We start from the raw sequence: 18988 nt of genomic DNA, 5'->3' as shown, positions 1-18988 counted from the left end.
GGAACAATTCTTTTTCTTTATTATTTCGTAGGGAGAAGGCAACGGCATATCACCGTACAGCCATGTCGTTAGTGCTATTTTATTGGATTGCAAGGCATAAAGGTAATTCAAATGTCTTCCATTGTTGATGTAATATCTTCTTATATATTTTGTAAGTATCTATGTTTTTATAGCTATTGAATAGTGCGCGGGATAATCTTTGGTGGTTATAAATCTCTGTTATATTGTCAGTCAATGGAAAAAAGGCAAAAACTCCCAAAGCAAAAAGCGAAGGGGGTTCCTTTTTTATTTATTCGTTAAACTCTCTTATACTTACCAGTAGGCAAAAGAAGACAAAGTTATACCACCGTACCGCTATGTCTTCAGTGTTTGATAATCAGGTCCTATAAAGCCATCATTAGTAGGCAAGCAAAAGTGTTTTGTTCGTTATCACAATAGATTCTATACATACATAATATCTATTTTTCCCTCAGATTTTTCCTATTTATAATCCATCATACTGATCTGTCTAAAGTTTAATACCTACAACTATTGTCTTTGACGTCTATGGAGATTTTATTATTCTAATGGATGATAAAAAAAAATGCCCCGCTACCAAAAACAATATGGCTGATGCACGCTATTGTAAAAATAACGCGAAAGTTTTAATTTTTGTTAGAAATAAGTGATTACTTTATTGTTTTTAAGTTATATTTAGTGTTACAATGGCGACAAAAACTTGGAAAATAGAAAAGGACCTTTGTCGGTGCTGTCACGCCGAAGGCACTTTCGACAACTTGGCCGAACCGCGTACGTTTTTGGAAAAAGAAGAAGTTTATTCAGATATGCTTAGAGAATGCCTCGATCTTGACGTGAGTATAAATGCACAGGTTAATTATTTAACTTTATATATGATATGTTTCTTAAGGCCGGTATATTATCCCAATAACCGGTACACTTAGGCTTTCGACAGTTCACAACATAAGATTCTTATTATTGGTTGAGGCAGAGTGGATATTTGTATTGGTAGGATTTCATATGTGGCTCTAGTTGAGGTGCTCTATCGAGATCCAGCAGTATTCTAAATCTAATAAATGTTGTTTGTTTTCACTTAGGTAGATATTTGCTTAGTACAACGCTACCGAAAATACTAAACAACTTTATTTGAATGGAACTTCTGTATCCGATTACTATGAAAATCAATACAGTTAATTTACTCTTATGAATGTAGTTTATAAAAATTATGTCAACAATTTGACTTTTGAAATTTTGAATTTATAATAATACTAGATGTTTCCAAGAAGTTTGTTTGTTATTGCGGAAATTTTTATGTGTGCTTGTGTTAGTCACTGATCCCTGAACCACTTGGCCCAACATTATGTCGGGGCTCACGAAAAGCCATAAACAAGAATGGAATTAAGTAAGAATGAAATTCCTAAGAAAATACTTGACCTACCAATGCATACATTTAAAAAATGTGTAAAAACGCATCTAGTACAGTGAGGTTATTATACATTTGATGAATTCCTCAATGACAAGGTAGATTGGAAGCAACCAGCCTCGCGCTCATCTCCCGCAAGATAGTAAAATGATTGTAAATGTTGATGTTGGAAAAGAGCAACTACTGAATTTCTTGCCGGCTCTTCTTGGTAGAATCTGCTTTCCAAACCGGTGCTAGTCACTACAAGCATACATACTTGACGTTTCAAAAATGCTTATAAAGTAGGCCTACTTGAAATAAATGAATTTGAATTTGGAATTGAATTAAGCAGTAAAATATGTTGATCTCTTGCTCTGTGAAGAACAGTAACAAATCTATATCCCATAGGAATTGTGATACTCAGGCTTAGGTTTCGTCTGGTCCCTGGTATCACATTCATCGGTTACAATCTATTGTGAAGCGTCTGAGCTATCTGTCAACATCATGATCATATCAACCCATGATTGGGCCACTACAGGACCTCCATCAACCAACAATGAGAATGGGTTTAGGTCATAGTCCACCTTTCTGGCCCAGCTGGCCCAATTGGTGGACTCCACACACCTTTGAGAACATTATGTGAACTCTCAGGCATGCAGGTTTCCTCTCGATGTTTTGCTCCACTTCATATTTTAGTCCACCACGCTGGTCCAGTGCAGATTGGTGGACTTCACATGCCTTTGAAAACATAATGGAGAACTCTCAGGCATGCAGGTTTCCTCAAGATGTTTTCCTTCAACGTTGAAGCAAGTAATGTTTTAGCATTTATAACACGCATAATTTAAATAAATAAATAAAATAAATAAATATACTACGACAATACACACATCGCCATCTAGCCCCAAAGTAAGCGTAGCTTGTGTTATGGGTACTAAGATGACTGATGAATAATTATATGAATAACATACATAAATACTTATAATATATAGATAAACACCCAGACACTGAAAAACATTCATGTTCATCACACAAACATTGTCCAGTTGTGGGAATCGAACCCACGGCCTTGGCTCAGAAAGCAGGGTCGCTGCCCACTGCGCCAATCGGCCGTCAAATTTTGATGTGTGATTCAACCTCAGGACCCAAAAAGCTAAGTCTTAAGTCTTACCCACTGCGCTATCACCACTTTCGGTAATCCTCATGTGCCTGTAATAACAATGGCAACCACACTCTTCAGACCGGAATGCAGAAATGCTCCTTGTCTGCAGAAATATTTATAAATAATAAATGTGGGAGTAGTTTGTTTCTGTGCAAGCTCTGTTACAAAAAGCTCTACTTCTACTGCTACTAGAAACTTTTCATAGTGGGAGAAGACCCGTGCTTTGGCCATAGTGGGCTGGTAATGGGATGATATGATTGATCAGGCTTAGCACCTATTCCTGTGGTTGATGGACACAGGTTGCTACTTCGAAGGATCTATTCCTTGCATGCCGTTTACGACTTACCATCTGACAATTATTCATAAAAAAAAGGAGAGGGTACCACCTACATATATGTACGTATATATACTATATTTTATATATAATTACGTTGTTTATTGAAAATCAAAATAACCAATCACAAACACAGTAAGGATTGAAAATTGAAAATTTAGATGGAATAAATAAAGCTTTATTATTATTATTATTATTATTATATTATATGTATATATTTTTTTATGGGTATATGTGTACATGCACCACCTAACTATTGTCTGTACCTGTTTATGTTTATTATCTTTGCCATTGGTTGCCTGGAAGATAATGCTATGAAGCGATAAGGCCCCCCAATTGTATACGTTGTTTTGTTATACTTTTCTTTTCTTATCTATGTACTTTTTATGGTGTGCAATAAAAGTATATTTATTTAGTTCATTCATTCATTCATCATATATCAGACATTAAGGTGGAGTGTCATTACTAAACTTTATTAATATCGGCACAGATACCCCCAGTCCCTGGCGAGCTATGCGCAATAACATACTCAATATGCAATGCGTGCATAACACGGCTGAGGGATGCGTGCAACTTCAAGAAGCAAGTACAAGACTGTGAGCAGAGGTTTATGACGCTATACTACAAGAACGCTATACAAGGTACGTTGAAAGTTCAGACAATAAATTTCAGTAGTACTGGTAAGAATAACAAAGTATGTAAAATGCTTTAACATGCCATGGTTCACCAATGAAAAGTTGCGTGTACACGTTTGGTTATGGACATCAACAAGGTTTTGAGTGTTTTTTTTTTATTCCACTGGGCCATCCATAAAGTACGTCACACGTTAATGGGGAGGGAGGGTATCACCGAAGTGTGACATCGTGTGACAAGGGGCATGGGGGGGTCAATACTTTTGTGACGTCACAAGTTAAAATTTAAAATACTAAAACGCAAAGTTTGGATGTGAATTAAAAATTTTGATTGTATTAGAGTATTATTTAATAAAAATAAGTAAAAAATGAAAATAGCTGTTTTCTCTCTATTATTTTTAAATACATACATAAATTTAAAAAATGTGTGACGTCACATCAGGAGGGGGGGGGGGGGGGGTTCAAAAGTTCTAAAATTCGTGTGACGTACTTTATGGATGGCCCCATTAAGGTTAGCCCTTGCCTGCAATCTTACCTGGTAGTAAGTAAGTGTAAGTGGTAAGTGATGATGCAGTCTAAGATGGTAGGGGGATAACCTGTTTAGGAGTATCTTAGTCATACCCCCTAATCAGTTTGTACACTAAATCGCTTAGCGGCACGTCTTTGTCGGTAGGGTGGTAACTAGCCACGGCTAAAAGCACCAAACCTGACCGGTGAAAATTCAGTAAAAATAAATTCCCAAACTGCTTCTGCCGGGAATCGCACCCGGGACCTCCTACTTCAATTCACAGTGTACATCATTGCAACAGGGAGGTCGTCAAAAGTATCATCCAAGTCCCACAGCATTTCAACCTATTTCTTTAAATGGCTGGCAGATATTCAGTTTGAATTAATTACAATAAATAAATATATATACTACAATAATACGCACTTAGCCATCTAGCCCCAAAGTAGGCGCAGCTTGTGTTATAGGTACTATGATGACTGATGAATATTCTTATGAATATAATACACATAAATACGTATAATATACAGATAAACACCCAGACACTGAGAAACATTCATGTTCATCACACAAACATCTCCAGTTGTGGGAATCGAACCCACGGCCTTGGACGCAGAAAGCAGGGTCGATGCCCACTGCGCCAACTGGCCGTCAAAATATATACTACGACAATACACCCATCATGGCCATCTAGCCCCAAAGTAAGCGTAGCGTGTGTTATGGGTACTAAGGTGACTGAACTTTTTATGAATAATTTATATAAAATCTTCAGATTTGACATTTTCCAGTAGTGGGAATCCTAACCTTCGAACACAGAAAGCACGGTCGCTGCCCACTACGCCAATTTTGCAGTCAATAAAAATAAATTCCACGCTTTGACAATATTGTATATACAACGTGTAACGGAATTACGAAATACTGTTGAAGAGTGCATAAATATATTTTATAAGGAGAAAAATATTAAATTAAAATATTTGTTTTTCCATACAAACTACTTGTGTGTTTACTTATGACAACCCTATTGAAGATAAAAGACCGACACGCGCATAGTACCTTTAATACGCGACGTGTACATAATAAAGTGATTTTACTATTGTATGTGATGTTAGGGCTGTATCTGACTTTTTACAGTGAAAACTATGGAACTCGAAAAACTATTAGCGTTTCGTTTTCACAGATAAGTCTCAGAGACAGTAAATAATGTACCTCTAAAACCTCTGAAGTATTATTTCGCTTTTCATTTACACGTTGGTTGAAGTATTTGTTAGCGTACTGTTGTCTTTTGTAACAATGAAGTGCACACTGCTGTGTGTGACTAACAGATCTGTCCTTATAACGAACTTATTATTTTGTTTTCAGGTCTCAACACAGAAACTGTTGTGAAAGAAGAACTTGAAGTGTCCATAGATGACAACCATTCGGATGATGATATAGAAACCATAGGTAATCTATCTATACTTATAATAAAACTAACTGGAAGGTTTCTGTACATTTAATATATTTTGAATCTTTTTACTGGGGTTCGGTTTATACTGAGTCCAAAACAGATTTTAGGTTGACTAGTAGAGAATGCTTAAGCATTAAGTTCGCCTTTTGTACATTGTATTTTTTACTGCGCAATAAAGTTAACGAAAAAAAAGAACGTATCCACCCCTAAGTAAACTGCCAGACCGAAAAAAATGTTTGATTTGCCTCGTAGGGGGCACGGGTCAGACCGCCCTTGTTATTCCTATTTGTCCCCCTTAGGAGACAGTGCAGGGGGGCAGATAGGAATAATCCATATTAACGTGAGCTGCTAATAAAATGAATTGTCTTATTCCAGTTTTAAAGAAGGAGGAAGACGACGACGACGACAGCTTTATGGACAGAGACGATGACGACGGTATGTTAAAACTTTAGAATGACATAAGACAATAGTAGAAAAAGTAGTTGTGCAGTATGGCGACAGCAGATCTGAAAATTAAAAAAAAAAATCAAAAAATATTTATAACGTTTCTTACAGTTGAAAAGTAATAAATCGAAATTGGGGTCATCTTAGTACAGTTACTAAGATGGGGGGGTCCGGGTCGAATCCCAGCACGCACCTCTTAACTTTTCTAAGTTTACAAATAAAATATCACTTGCTTCAACGGTGAAGGGAAATATGGTGAGGACACCTGCGTGCCTGAGTGTTCCACATAATGTTCTCAGAGGTGTGTGGAGTCCACCAGTCCGCACTGAGCCAGCGTGGTGGACTACGGCCTTAACACCTTCTCATTGTGGGAGGACACCCGTGCCCTGTAGTGGGCTGGTAGTGGGCTGGTAGTGGGCCGGTAGTGGGTTGATATGATGATGATTGTTATGATGAGTCTTAATGTGGCATGCCATTTTTAGTTAATACTTGGAGGAATTATCAATTTTATAAATTTTAAAATGCATATAAAAATTTTCGGAACCGACAGGATTTGAACCTGCGACTCTCGGGCAATCGCGGCCTGAGCGCTTTCACCAATTAAGCTACGGCTCTCCTATCAACGATGTCGAAATTAGTATATGCCTTTCACATCAGTCTTATAGCGACTGTAGCGCCATCTAGTAGGAAACGTTGTAGTTTCGATCTACTTTTTCAAAGGTCCATATTCAATGAGACACGTTTGAAACAAGAGATGACACATTGCTTTTTTTTGTATTTTTATAATTTTTATTAGTGTTTTTACCTGCACTAGGAGGAATTAAGGAATTATCAATTTTATAAAATTTAAAATGCATATTAGGCCAGGAGGGTTACAGGTTGGGATGGGAAAGTCTTGACGTAACTTAGATAACCATTGAAATCGCTGGCGAATCGTATAAGTATTGCATTTCTCGGGGTGCTCCAGCTTGAAAAGGTGTGCTAATTGCATAAACAACGAAAAACTGAAAAAAAATGCAAAAATCGCGTTTTTTTCCGGAAACAATCGCGTATATCTCGATAAATATGCATTTTAGAGAAAAAATGTATACTTATAAATTTGTTCGTTATGAAATTTCCTATAAGATAGAGTTGGTCCGATATCCATAAATTTGCAATTCTCGCTGCAAAATGCTCGAAAGTGCGAAAAAAGTAGGTCAAAAACAAGGTCATTTTAAATTGTTTATTGAACAATGAAAAAATTCTTCAATCACGCTATAAATTTCAAGAAAAGTACTTGGTTCCAATACAAATCGAACGCCGTAAGAGCGGTTACGATCGGGCTGATAGTTTTTGCATAATTCTATTGTTAATTAAGCTACCTTGAAAAAAAGACCTTTTTTAAAATTTTGTGCCAGGCTCAAAGTTATGAATCTTTTTTTGCGCCCCCGCTTTCACACCTTCTTGGACCCTTAAACTATCATACGCAATTGTTATCTTAACCATTTTTCAATTTTTAACAACTTTTTGAGCGGTTTTAAAAAGTTGAAAATTTTTGGCTTTTAAATAAATAAGCCTGTGAAGCGGGATTTGCGAGTGTGAAAAAATCGAAAGGTAGGGAAAAATAGTACTCGGAGAGACGCTTCTTTTAAAAAAAAAATCATCCAATTTGGTCCGTTAGATGTTGAGATATTACATTCCAAAGTTGGGAAGGGTTTGCGGCGTAACGGTTAATGATGTAACAATAAATTTTATACCAATCGATAGGTTTTTCCGAGATCTTTTCCTATGTGCTTTAAAAAATGACATAGGATGTGTGCATCACGCGCAAAAATTAGCATAAACATAATGTAGTGCGCGCTCGGAGGCGCGCTCGGGCCGGAAGTAGGAGGGGTGGGGATAGAGTGCGAAACTTGAAACGGGCGCTTCAAAATCGGCGCGCTCGCTTCAGGGTGACTTATCTCGGCTTCTACTGCACCGATTTTGACCATTTTTTTTTTAAACTGGGGTACAAGAAGGAGATAAATTCAATTTTCGTAGTTGCGTTTATCAATTTTTATAAATAAACAATCTGTATTCGATTTTCATAAACATGCATTTTTAAATGTTGCTAAAAATTAATGCTAATCGTGATATCATTATTGGGCACACATTGTACCTTGTAAAATAGTATTAAATTGAAAAATTTATGCGGAATAATGATATAAATTAATTTTATTGTTATTGAATTACTATAATACATTGAATAACAGAAGATAAGGTATAAATAATTGTAAAATATTGACATTTCCATTACATTTACATAAACTATAGTATTTATTTATTAAAAAATTGATTTATTACGTTAATTTTTGTTTTTTACACGGAATTTCGTCGTTGCTGTCTTCGTTGTCGGAAACGCAATCTTCATCTAACATATTTCTTTCTACATCGAATTGAACATCATTTTCCCTCTCATCGACATCGCTGCTATCTTCTATATCTATATTATCTAATACATTTTTTTCGCAATTTTTACATGTTTGACCGTGGCATCCTGCGCAATAATCGGAACATTGTAATCCGTGTTTGACACAGCTGCAAGATTTTGTGCAGCCTTTAGTACATTTACAACTGATGTCCCGAAGTATATTGTCAGGGACTAGTAAGTCAGTTGTATATGTTGGTTGTAATTTATTATCTCTAACACTCCAACCCCACTGTGTCGGGTCTAACGAATTACCGAGCCATTGTTGCACTTGATAGTATGCCCTGAACGTATGTTGCTTTGCAGCTAATTCAGTTGGCGGAAGCATAGCTAAGTTAAAAGCTTTCTTCGTAGAGCTACTTTTAAAACATAAATATCTAAGTTCATTTAATTGTAAATTACAAGATTTCGTACCGCCATACATAGCTGCAATGATTTTTTTGCCAGCGTTTTCAATTTCTTCTGCAGTTGCATTTGTTTTATTAAAAATTAAAGCTTCTTCATTTAAGCTTGTATTTTTTTCTAATAATTTTATAATTTTAGCTTTGCCTTGTTTAAAAAAAGCAGATGTAGTATCACATCCAGTGAACGCGTGAATAAAAGCTACCAGATTTTTTACATTTTCGCCGATAAAAGATGTAGAATTGTAAAGCCTTTCAGCTGTTTTTCCTCTACTTGGTTTTAAAAAGTAAATTTTCTTATCTTCAGCTGCTCGTTGTGAAAAAATAACTAAAACATCTATATCTTCAGCTACAATAATAGCTGGCTTTTCGTCGGTTGCAACATTTATAGCGGTTTCAACAATTACAGTGTCAGCGTCTTCTCCAGCTTGTTTAGTGTGAAATCCCGCGGCTTCCAATTTTTCTCGTAAATATAAAATAAATCGATTTTTGTTGCGATCATTCGATAAAAACTTTTCTTGCGATGTTGTTGCGGTCATGGATAAATCAAATTGTATTTCTGCGCATAAATTTCTAGCCTGTCGACGTAATCGTTCTGCACCTTTTGTACTACTTTTTAAATTTTCAGGGTAACCATCAAATATAATAAAGCTATTAGCGGCGAAATATTTAGTTACATAAGTTACATATCGATCAAGAATAACTTCAAAAGTTTCTTTTTGTGGCCACACAACCTTATGCAACAAAAATCCTCCATCAATTACATGACAAGAATTATCTAACGATGGCTCGTCGTACATTGGTTGAAAATGATCGTACAATTTCGATTTCTCGGTTTTACGCATTATACCATTGTCAAACATAGAAAGTGGATAAGGCGCCAATTCATATGCAAAACAATCTTTCAACTCGGTTGTTCCCTCCATTGCTATACTAATTCTTTGAAATATTAATGCAGGGTTGATAATAACATTTTCATTTTTTAATTTAATAGAATGAATAGCTTGAAGAGGCATTACTCGATTTTTTCGTTGGAATTTAAGCGCGTTAAAATTATTTCCGACAATACTATTCATCATTTTTAACCCGATTTCCAGATCATTGTGACAGTTAATATTTTCATTGCCTTTAACGCCTGAGCTAAGTGAAATAATTGCATCAGAGACTACGAAGGGATCATACGAAGTGAAAAATTGTAACATTAAGTCTAATGCGCGATTGTCTTCTTGAATTCGTGAAGGTCTAGCATCAACGTGTTGCTCTGAAGTAATAAAAGCTACATTACAAAATGATTGCATTGAATTGGAAACATCGATGAGGAACGGCATTGTCAATACCCATTTTGCAAGAACTGAATCAGTTATTCCTCGACCGTGCGTAAGCCCACCGCTGGTTTTCATTGAACGCATCAAAACTTGTTCGATAGACATATCAGACCAAATACCGCTCCAAAATTTATCTGATCTTCTAATAGTGAAATAACCCTTTGTTGTAAAATTTTCATATTCTAGTGGATCCATTTTTTCTTCGAGTTCATACATGTCTTGCAAATACAGTTGACAAGATTTCGCGTACAGATAATGTCCACTGGCATGGAAAAATGGCAACATTTTTCGAATGCTTTCGAGGTGTAAATTCCAATTACCCATTCTTTCAGCCTGAATAAACTGTTTCATAACTGTTACCATGTCATAGTACTGCAGCCATAATTTCGCAGTCGGGCCACGCTGTTTCAATTCTTCAACATGTCTTAAAAATTTATTATAAATATTCAAAAAATGTTCGTCGTCAATGCTCGTTAAAGTACTATTTTCTAAAGTCAATTTATCAAGGAGAAGTGAGTTTTCATCATTTGTTAAATCAAAAGAAGATAACATTATTTTTCCTAACGCCAAATGAGCCAAAATATTCCCTCTGACAGATCTTGAATAAGCGTGACCGTTTAAAATTTTGTCAACAGAATTTTCGGCAAAAATTGTACAAAAAAGCTCTTTAAGACCGCTTCCATCCATAATAAATCCAATAGTTCCCATAAACGACATTAAAAGATGAAATCCACCTAATCTAACAATTACTGAAGTTAACTCGTGCTTACAACATTCTATTATTTCTCGAGCTTTGTAATACAATGGTTGATCGAAAGTGACAAAGCAATGCTTTTGGTCTATTTCACTACTTTTTAAGCGAGCCTGATTCAAAACAGTATAAATAGTATCATAATTACTCGGCTGTGCATTGACAAACGGTAAAAAAAGTATTCTGCTTTTTGCATAACTCAAGTGGTTGGTAATAGATTCCATATAGCCGTTCCACCCCAGAAAATCTGTCGAATATTCATGCTTGCCGAAGAGCCATAGAAAATCAGTTTTAGATAATTTTATGTCAAGTGATACAGGGCGTATTTTATGTAAATCTTGAACAATGATATTTTCCATTCCAGAGCGAGTAGGTTTATGAAATATTTCTAAATCAATTTTACCGAATCTTCCAATTTCTTGAGAAGGTGTTCGTAAAGATAATCTATTAATAAACTTATTTGATGTCACTGAAGTATGCGGAGTCACGATTTGAATGCCGCCCATTGCGTGAAAAGTGTTGCGCCCATCAATAGTATTGACATTGTGGTCTGCATTATCAAAAACAAATTGAGTATACGCATTATTATAAACATTTTGTTGTGGATGAGCTAATAAAGAACTTTCAAAAAGTTGAGTTTCGTCGTAAGAGCAACAAAATCCTAAAGAATTCAAAATTCGTATAAGATCTTTGGATCCATACTTTTTGTTAAGCATGCTGCCTAAAGCAACCTGAATACAAGATATAAAAGATCTTGGACGAGTAGCTGCTATGATACAGTGAGCAATAGAAGTTACTTTAGTTTGATAATTTGAATCGGAAGTTTTGTTCTTGAGGATTATTTCGTCCAATAATACTTTTAAAGTTTCTGGTATATCGGAGTCCGCTTTTTCGAGAAAACAGTCTGGGGCAGGATACTGATTAGTATCATAAAATTTTGAGCGCATATCTTCTAGTATTATTTTTGCAGCTGTTTGAACTACTCTAAGACGCTCTAATTTTTCGTCACGGTTTTTGTTTTTATACCAATTTTCAGTTAAAATTTTACCACACGTGTTAGTGAATGATATAATAGGCCCTTCTTTAGAAGAATGTATGACAATCTCATCGCCAAATGTTTTAGTTAATTTTTTTTTCAAATATTGCATATCGGGCCACGTTTCCCCGTCGAAATTGGCAAGTATCGCTTTTAAACTAAATTGACATTCCATTTTTTTGGAAAGAATGTACTCACAAACAAATTTGGCAGCTTTAGATGCGTCTGTATCTAGACCTTGAGATGACTCTCTTCTTGTTATAAATAAATTTTTGTTGCACGCGTCATGATATCTTGCGCCGACAGCCGTTAAATCTCTGATACTACTTATTCTGTTAATAACTTCGATGCACATTCTATTGGAAGATTTTTTAAAATTTTCTATAAGATTGTCTCTAGTCGCATTTGTATGCACTAATCGATCAATTTTTCGCCTATTTGCAGGGTATTTTTTTTGTTTTTCAATAAAATCATCGGACGCATCTTCTCCGCATATGAAACACAGACTAGCAAAATTGAAACTTTCCGTAGAACGCGTGTCGTGCAAACTTTCATTCAAATGTCCTAATCTACGTAAGTAAGCTGCGATTTTAGTTTCATTAGTATAATTTTTTGAACAATTCTCGTGTATAGTTATAGAATTAAACTTTCTTAATGTTAAATATTTGTTATCCTGTCTTCTCAAACTTGCTTGAATGTAATTCTTCATGCCTTCCTTTGGAATCGTTCGTAAATTTTCATTCAAAATCTCGTCGCAGATAATGCAAATTTTATCCTCTTGCTCCATTGTTAAAATCTAAATGTTGCGATAAATTCGGTTAAGTAAATATGTGACTGTGTATGTAACGTAACTTAAATTATGTACTTACAGATTTTTAAATTTTCACTTGAAGAATTTACACTCAATACAATGTTGGATACTTTTCGGCTTCAAAACTCCTTACAGAACTCGATGTTGCACTATTGGGCACACTTTGAAAACTGACGACCTTCTTCGAATTTTTCTCTGCTCGGCCGTCCTCGGCTTGCTACCTGCGATCCTTTTGAAAAGAACCCCTAACGGTTCCTGCTGCCTATGTATACAAAGAGACTCGACAGCGGCAGCTCACACAGAAACACACACAATTATACACTTTGATTTGAAATATATATTTGTTTGTAGTTGTAGCCACAATAATACCTCGGCAACCGTTTAGTTGTTGCTTCGATGGATACTGCTTCCAAACTGACTTACGTATCGACGTATACGATATTTATACCACTGTCAGGGTAAGGCTAATTCAGGTGGCGAGGGGTGGGACAGGGGTGGGACAGGGGTGGGCCTAATGAGGGCCTGTCTAGACACCTCGAGACACTGTCCGTCTAAAGTCCATGTAGACACCTGGAGACTGTCTAGACACCGCATAATTTACTTTAATCTTGTGTCTTGGTGCATGGTTAATAGCTAAGATAATAAATTAAGGGATAAGGTCATTTAAAAGCAATTACGATTTACAATGCCAAAGGCAGGCACAAACTTGTACAGATTATCCGACGTGAGTAGATATTAGCGTAGACAGGAGAATAGTAGCAAACAATAAAAAAGTTTAAGCATGAAATTTTTCAATTTAATACTATTTTACAAGGTACAATGTGTGCCCAATAATGATATCACGATTAGCATTAATTTTTAGCAACATTTAAAAATGCATGTTTATGAAAATCGAATACAGATTGTTTATTTATAAAAATTGATAAACGCAACTACGAAAATTGAATTTATCTCCTTCTTGTACCCCAGTTTAAAAAAAAAATGGTCAAAATCGGTGCAGTAGAAGCCGAGATAAGTCACCCTGAAGCGAGCGCGCCGATTTTGAAGCGCCCGTTTCAAGTTTCGCACTCTATCCCCACCCCTCCTACTTCCGGCCCGAGCGCGCCTCCGAGCGCGCACTACATTATGTTTATGCTAATTTTTGCGCGTGATGCACACATCCTATGTCATTTTTTAAAGCACATAGGAAAAGATCTCGGAAAAACGTATCGATTGGTATAAAATTTATTGTTACATCATTAACCGTTACGCCGCAAACCCTTCCCAACTTTGGAATGTAATATCTCAACATCTAACGGACCAAATTGGATGATTTTTTTTTAAAAGAAGCGTCTCTCCGAGTACTATTTTTCCCTACCTTTCGATTTTTTCACACTCGCAAATCCCGCTTCAGAGGCTTATTTATTTAAAAGCCAAAAATTTTCAACTTTTTAAAACCGCTCAAAAAGTTGTTAAAAATTGAAAAATGGTTAAGATAACAATTGCGTATGATAGTTTAAGGGTCCAAGAAGGTGTGAAAGCGGGGGCGCAAAAAAAGATTCATAACTTTGAGCCTGGCACAAAATTTTAAAAAAGGTCTTTTTTTCAAGGTAGCTTAATTAACAATAGAATTATGCAAAAACTATCAGCCCGATCGTAACCGCTCTTACGGCGTTCGATTTGTATTGGAACCAAGTACTTTTCTTGAAATTTATAGCGTGATTGAAGAATTTTTTCATTGTTCAATAAACAATTTAAAATGACCTTGTTTTTGACCTACTTTTTTCGCACTTTCGAGCATTTTGCAGCGAGAATTGCAAATTTATGGATATCGGACCAACTCTATCTTATAGGAAATTTCATAACGAACAAATTTATAAGTATACATTTTTTCTCTAAAATGCATATTTATCGAGATATACGCGATTGTTTCCGGAAAAAAACGCGATTTTTGCATTTTTTTCAGTTTTTCGTTGTTTATGCAATTAGCACACCTTTTCAAGCTGGAGCACCCCGAGAAATGCAATACTTATACGATTCGCCAGCGATTTCAATGGTTATCTAAGTTACGTCAAGACTTTCCCATATCTGAAAGATTTTCCCGTAATTCTCCTGGCCTATATAAAAAATTTCGTTTTTTAAATGCATTTTAAAATTTATAAAATATACTTCTTTGTTTTGCAGATGACATGAGTGAAGACTTCGCAATTACAAAAAAACCGACGACAAGCATGAAGACACGGTCGAAACCCAAAGCGAAACCGAAAGCGCCGCCTGTGAAGAAAGAAAAACCCCAGCCACAGCCAAAAAAGAAAGCGGAACCGAAACCGGTGAAGGAGAAAAAAGGTAGGTGTCTCTTACATTTTGCGGCCCGTTTGGGATTATCTGTGGACCCGGGTATACTTTTTGTAGTATAAACTTAAATCATTATTATTTTTAAAAAAAATCGTGTTTTTTTTTTTTTAGGAAAGATTTATTTGAGAATTATCGTATATACAAGCATTATATAAAGTAAAAAGTCAAATATTTCTTTATTCAAATATGCACATAGATGAGATTTTTTGTATTAGAAACTTAAATAATTATACTTTTAAAAATAATTGAGTGTTTTTTTTTTTTTAGGAATGACTCCCATTTGAGAATTATCGAATATATAACCATTATGTAAAGTCAAAGTCAAAGTCAAATATTTCTTTATTCAAATAGGCACATAGATTAGACTTTTTGTAGTATAAACTTAAATCATTATTATGTTAAAAAATTATCGAGAAGTTTTTTTTTTTAGGAATGACTCCTATTTGAGACTTATCAAATATATAACCATTGAATTTACATTACATGTAAAATATGACATAGAAGTGAATTGATAATTATATAATATGAAGCAACCGATATAGCGATACAAATGTCTATGTCAGTAAATATATAATTTTATTAATATTAAAATTATTGTACCAATAAATAATATAAATTACCAATTTCTATATGTATTTCAATATTGTTAAACAACCAATCGAACAGTCTACATTTTTATTAAATAAATTAATTGCAGTCATTTTTATAAATGTAGGGAGTCAACAGGTCCAAAGTGCTGAAGGCCGGACTTAAATATACCTGTTTTCTTTATTTTTTATTGTAAAGCATATGCTTTACAATAAAGGCAATGCTTTGCTACCTATACGAGTACACGTTACTGTGACTAGCTTGAAATTCTTTGAGAAATCTATATAAAAGTTAATTGTGATATATCTCGATTTTAGTTTTAGTAAATATTTTTTAATGTTTTCAATGTTTTATGCCAGTCGTCGATGTTTGGTGAAAGTTAGGGTGCTACAGTATTAGTTTCAGAAGTTCTATAGTCTATGGTTTATAATTAATCTGTGGTTTGAATTCTAGGTTTATGGGACCTTTTAAACTCTCCACAATTTTAACTTCCGTAACTAGTATCTGTGTACACATTTTATATTTAAGATTTAAAAAAAAAATATTCTATATAATAGGATATTACACTCGCGTCTTAATGTTAAATAAAAACTGATTTGAAGAAACTCGAGTAGGGATATGTATACAACGTGTAAATGAAAACCGAAATAATACTTCACAGGCTTTAGAGGTTTACATTATGTGCTGTCTCTGAGACTTATCTGTGCAACAGAAGCGCTAATAGTTTTGAGTAACCCACTGCCATAGTTTTTACTGAAAGTATGGAGGGTAGAGGTAAGGAGAGTCATCTTATATGGGAGAAAAGTTGAAAAAGTGTCCAGTTGTATGCGCTAAATAACAGTTCAAAAATCCTCCACAATGGCGCTGGTGGATGCACAGGGTATGGTATGAATGTAGCAATCGTAGATGAATTGAAGTATGCCGAGTTAAAAAATTTAATGTCATTATCGACTAAAGTAGTTAATTATTGAGAATTTCAACAACTTACGTTGTACAAAATATTGTGGTAAATATAACCTTACTTCCTTGTGTCTCCATACTTCCTTGTTTATTTTTCAAGCCTACTCTAACAATATTTATATTTGGCGCTTCTTTTAAGAGTAACCCTGATGCAAATGTGGCGCCATCCTAATTTAATACATTTTGACGACACTTTTTCATATACACAGATGACTCTCCTTACCTCTACCCTCCATAACTGAAAGTAATCAGTCCTAACATCACATGCAAAATTTAAATCATTATTAGGTAAGCGTCGCGAAGCGTAGGTACTATGCTCGTGTCGGTCTTTTATCGTCATAAAAAAAGAGAACAAAGGTATAAGTCATTTAAATTTGTGTAAAAAAGGCGGCCTTATCACTTATAGTGATTTCTTCCAGGCAACCATTATGAGGAATTGACTCACATGTGAATCCTTATAGCGGTGCGCAAAACTCTAAGAATATACATACATATTTCACAAACATCACATATATAAAATAAACTATACGGTAAAATAAATAATACTAAAACTATATATAATAACTAGCGGACCCCAGCGCCATCTGTCGGGCTGATTTGTGAATCTAAACCATCCAGGGTGCCACCCAAACGCATACCAAAAAAATCATTCAAATCGGTCCAGCCGTTTGGGAGGAGTTCAGTGACATACACACGCACACAAAAAATATGTATATAAGATGTTACAGAAAGTAAATGTGGAATATAATAATCATACTTAAAGTGTTAGATAATAATTCTTTAGACGACTCTTAAAAATATTTTGTGATTTAGCGTAATAGGGGTTTTCATAACTAAATAAGTAAACACTTTGGTTGAAGTCGTTTGTGTGAAAAAATAAATATTGATCTTATATTTTGGAAGTTGATTCCATATGAAATATACTAACGCACCTTTGAACAGTATTATCGACAGTAGACGACCGAGTGGCGCAGTGAGCAGCGACCCTGCTTTCTGAGTCCAAGGTCGTGGGTTCGATTCCCACAACTGAAAAATGTTTGTGTGATGAACATAAATGTTTTTGAGTGTCTGGGTGTTTATCTGTATTTTATAAGTATTTATGTGTATTATATTCATAAAAAAAAAATATATTCATCAGCTGTCTTAGTACCCATAACATAAGTTACGCTTACTTTGGGGCTAGATGGCGATGTGTGTATTATCGTAGTATATTTATTTATTATACTTATATAATATACTTGTATATGCACCTTTGTAATTCGGTTACACGTTGTATATAAAACTCTTTTATTTATTTATGTATTCTTAACTCACGACTAGCATTACAGGGTTTACCCTAATTCACTAGCGCGGACTATAATATCTTATCACTTACCAATCAGGTGAGATTGCAGTCACAGGCTGACTTGTAGTGAAATAAAAAAAAAAAATCGGATTGTGAAAGTGTAATATCCTATTAATGTGTGTGTGTTACCTTGAGGACATGTATCTTACAGCGTGAATCCTTATAATAACTCAAAACCTAGTGATCACGGGTTCAAATCCCGGATTAAAAAAAAAAAACTCTAATCTGGTTCTAATAGGAGTTATACCTCAAGTACTATCTATGTTCGTAACTATGAGGTACATAAAAAAGCGATATACCGGGTTCGAATCCTGGATGGCTAAATTTAGCAGGATGCCTTTCAAAAATCTATTAGCTATAACTACGGTTCAATAGAACTGCCCCTGCGAACGCCCTAATTCGATATGACTAAAGTCTTGTCATTCCGAAATGTGACGTCAATTGTTGTAATATATGACGTCACAAATTACCAACTAGTTGCGATATCAATGTCATAAAAAGTCAGGGTAATAATCAGTGAGTTTCTTTCAGCTAAGTTGTTAGGTAATAGAACGCCGATTAGAGTAATGGATTATAAAATTTAAAAACTTGCACTCCATTTTAGACTTTATTTTCATCAAAATAAGAGCTTTTCGCCAAGAAACTACTAATTTATACTAAGGTTTGGAACAGCGCCATCTAGTGGAATACGATAGATACTAGATCCCCAATTAATGTCCTAATGCTTTCAAAGGAGAGACGGAAGTAGAGTTTTGACCCATCAAGTTAATCCAATGCGTGATGGCGGGTTATAGCGAATAGAGTATGCGTGTTGTTAAAAGGCTCTAGCGAATAATAGTAACGAATAGTTTAAGTCAAATAGAAATTTCCATTCGCACAAACTTACTTGAAACAGAAATGTATGAGGAAGTTATTTATTTTATATAGTTTGTACGTTTACTTATTCTACCAAGTGAACTTAATAACGATTTGTATATTGTCGAAGTAGCGCTATCTCGTTAAAATATTGTGAAACCAGTACGGTCACTAGATGTCGCTCTATGAATTTGCTTTTTAACGTAGTTTAAAGAT

General features: G+C 35.0%; 1 protein-coding gene across 20 annotated transcripts in view; it reads left to right on the top strand.

Annotated features, from left to right (window-relative positions):
• Nucleotides 1–483: 483 nt before the first annotated feature.
• Nucleotides 484–18988, top strand: part of LOC120635493 (zinc finger and SCAN domain-containing protein 31-like) — a 117004-nt gene continuing 98499 nt past the window's right edge. For 4 of the 20 annotated variants that reach the window (XM_039906529.1, XM_039906519.1, XM_039906530.1 and 1 more), the window contains exons 1-5: nt 486–851; nt 3383–3533; nt 5389–5472; nt 5852–5911; nt 14854–15015. In XM_039906529.1, the coding sequence (XP_039762463.1) occupies nt 705–851; nt 3383–3533; nt 5389–5472; nt 5852–5911; nt 14854–15015 (604 nt within the window). In that variant the 5' untranslated portion in view covers nt 486–704. Of the gene's footprint in view, nt 852–3382; nt 3534–5388; nt 5473–5851; nt 5912–14853; nt 15016–18988 lie in introns of all 20 variants that reach the window. The other 16 variants (XM_039906532.1, XM_039906528.1, XM_039906522.1 and 13 more) reach the window with 8 other exon arrangements.

The sequence above is a fragment of the Pararge aegeria genome, chromosome 26 (genome assembly GCF_905163445.1).
Source record: "Pararge aegeria chromosome 26, ilParAegt1.1, whole genome shotgun sequence".
In the NCBI taxonomy this organism is placed as follows: domain Eukaryota; kingdom Metazoa; phylum Arthropoda; class Insecta; order Lepidoptera; family Nymphalidae; genus Pararge; species Pararge aegeria.
Note: the sequence above shows the minus strand (reverse complement) of the source record. Positions and strands in the feature narration are given on the sequence as shown.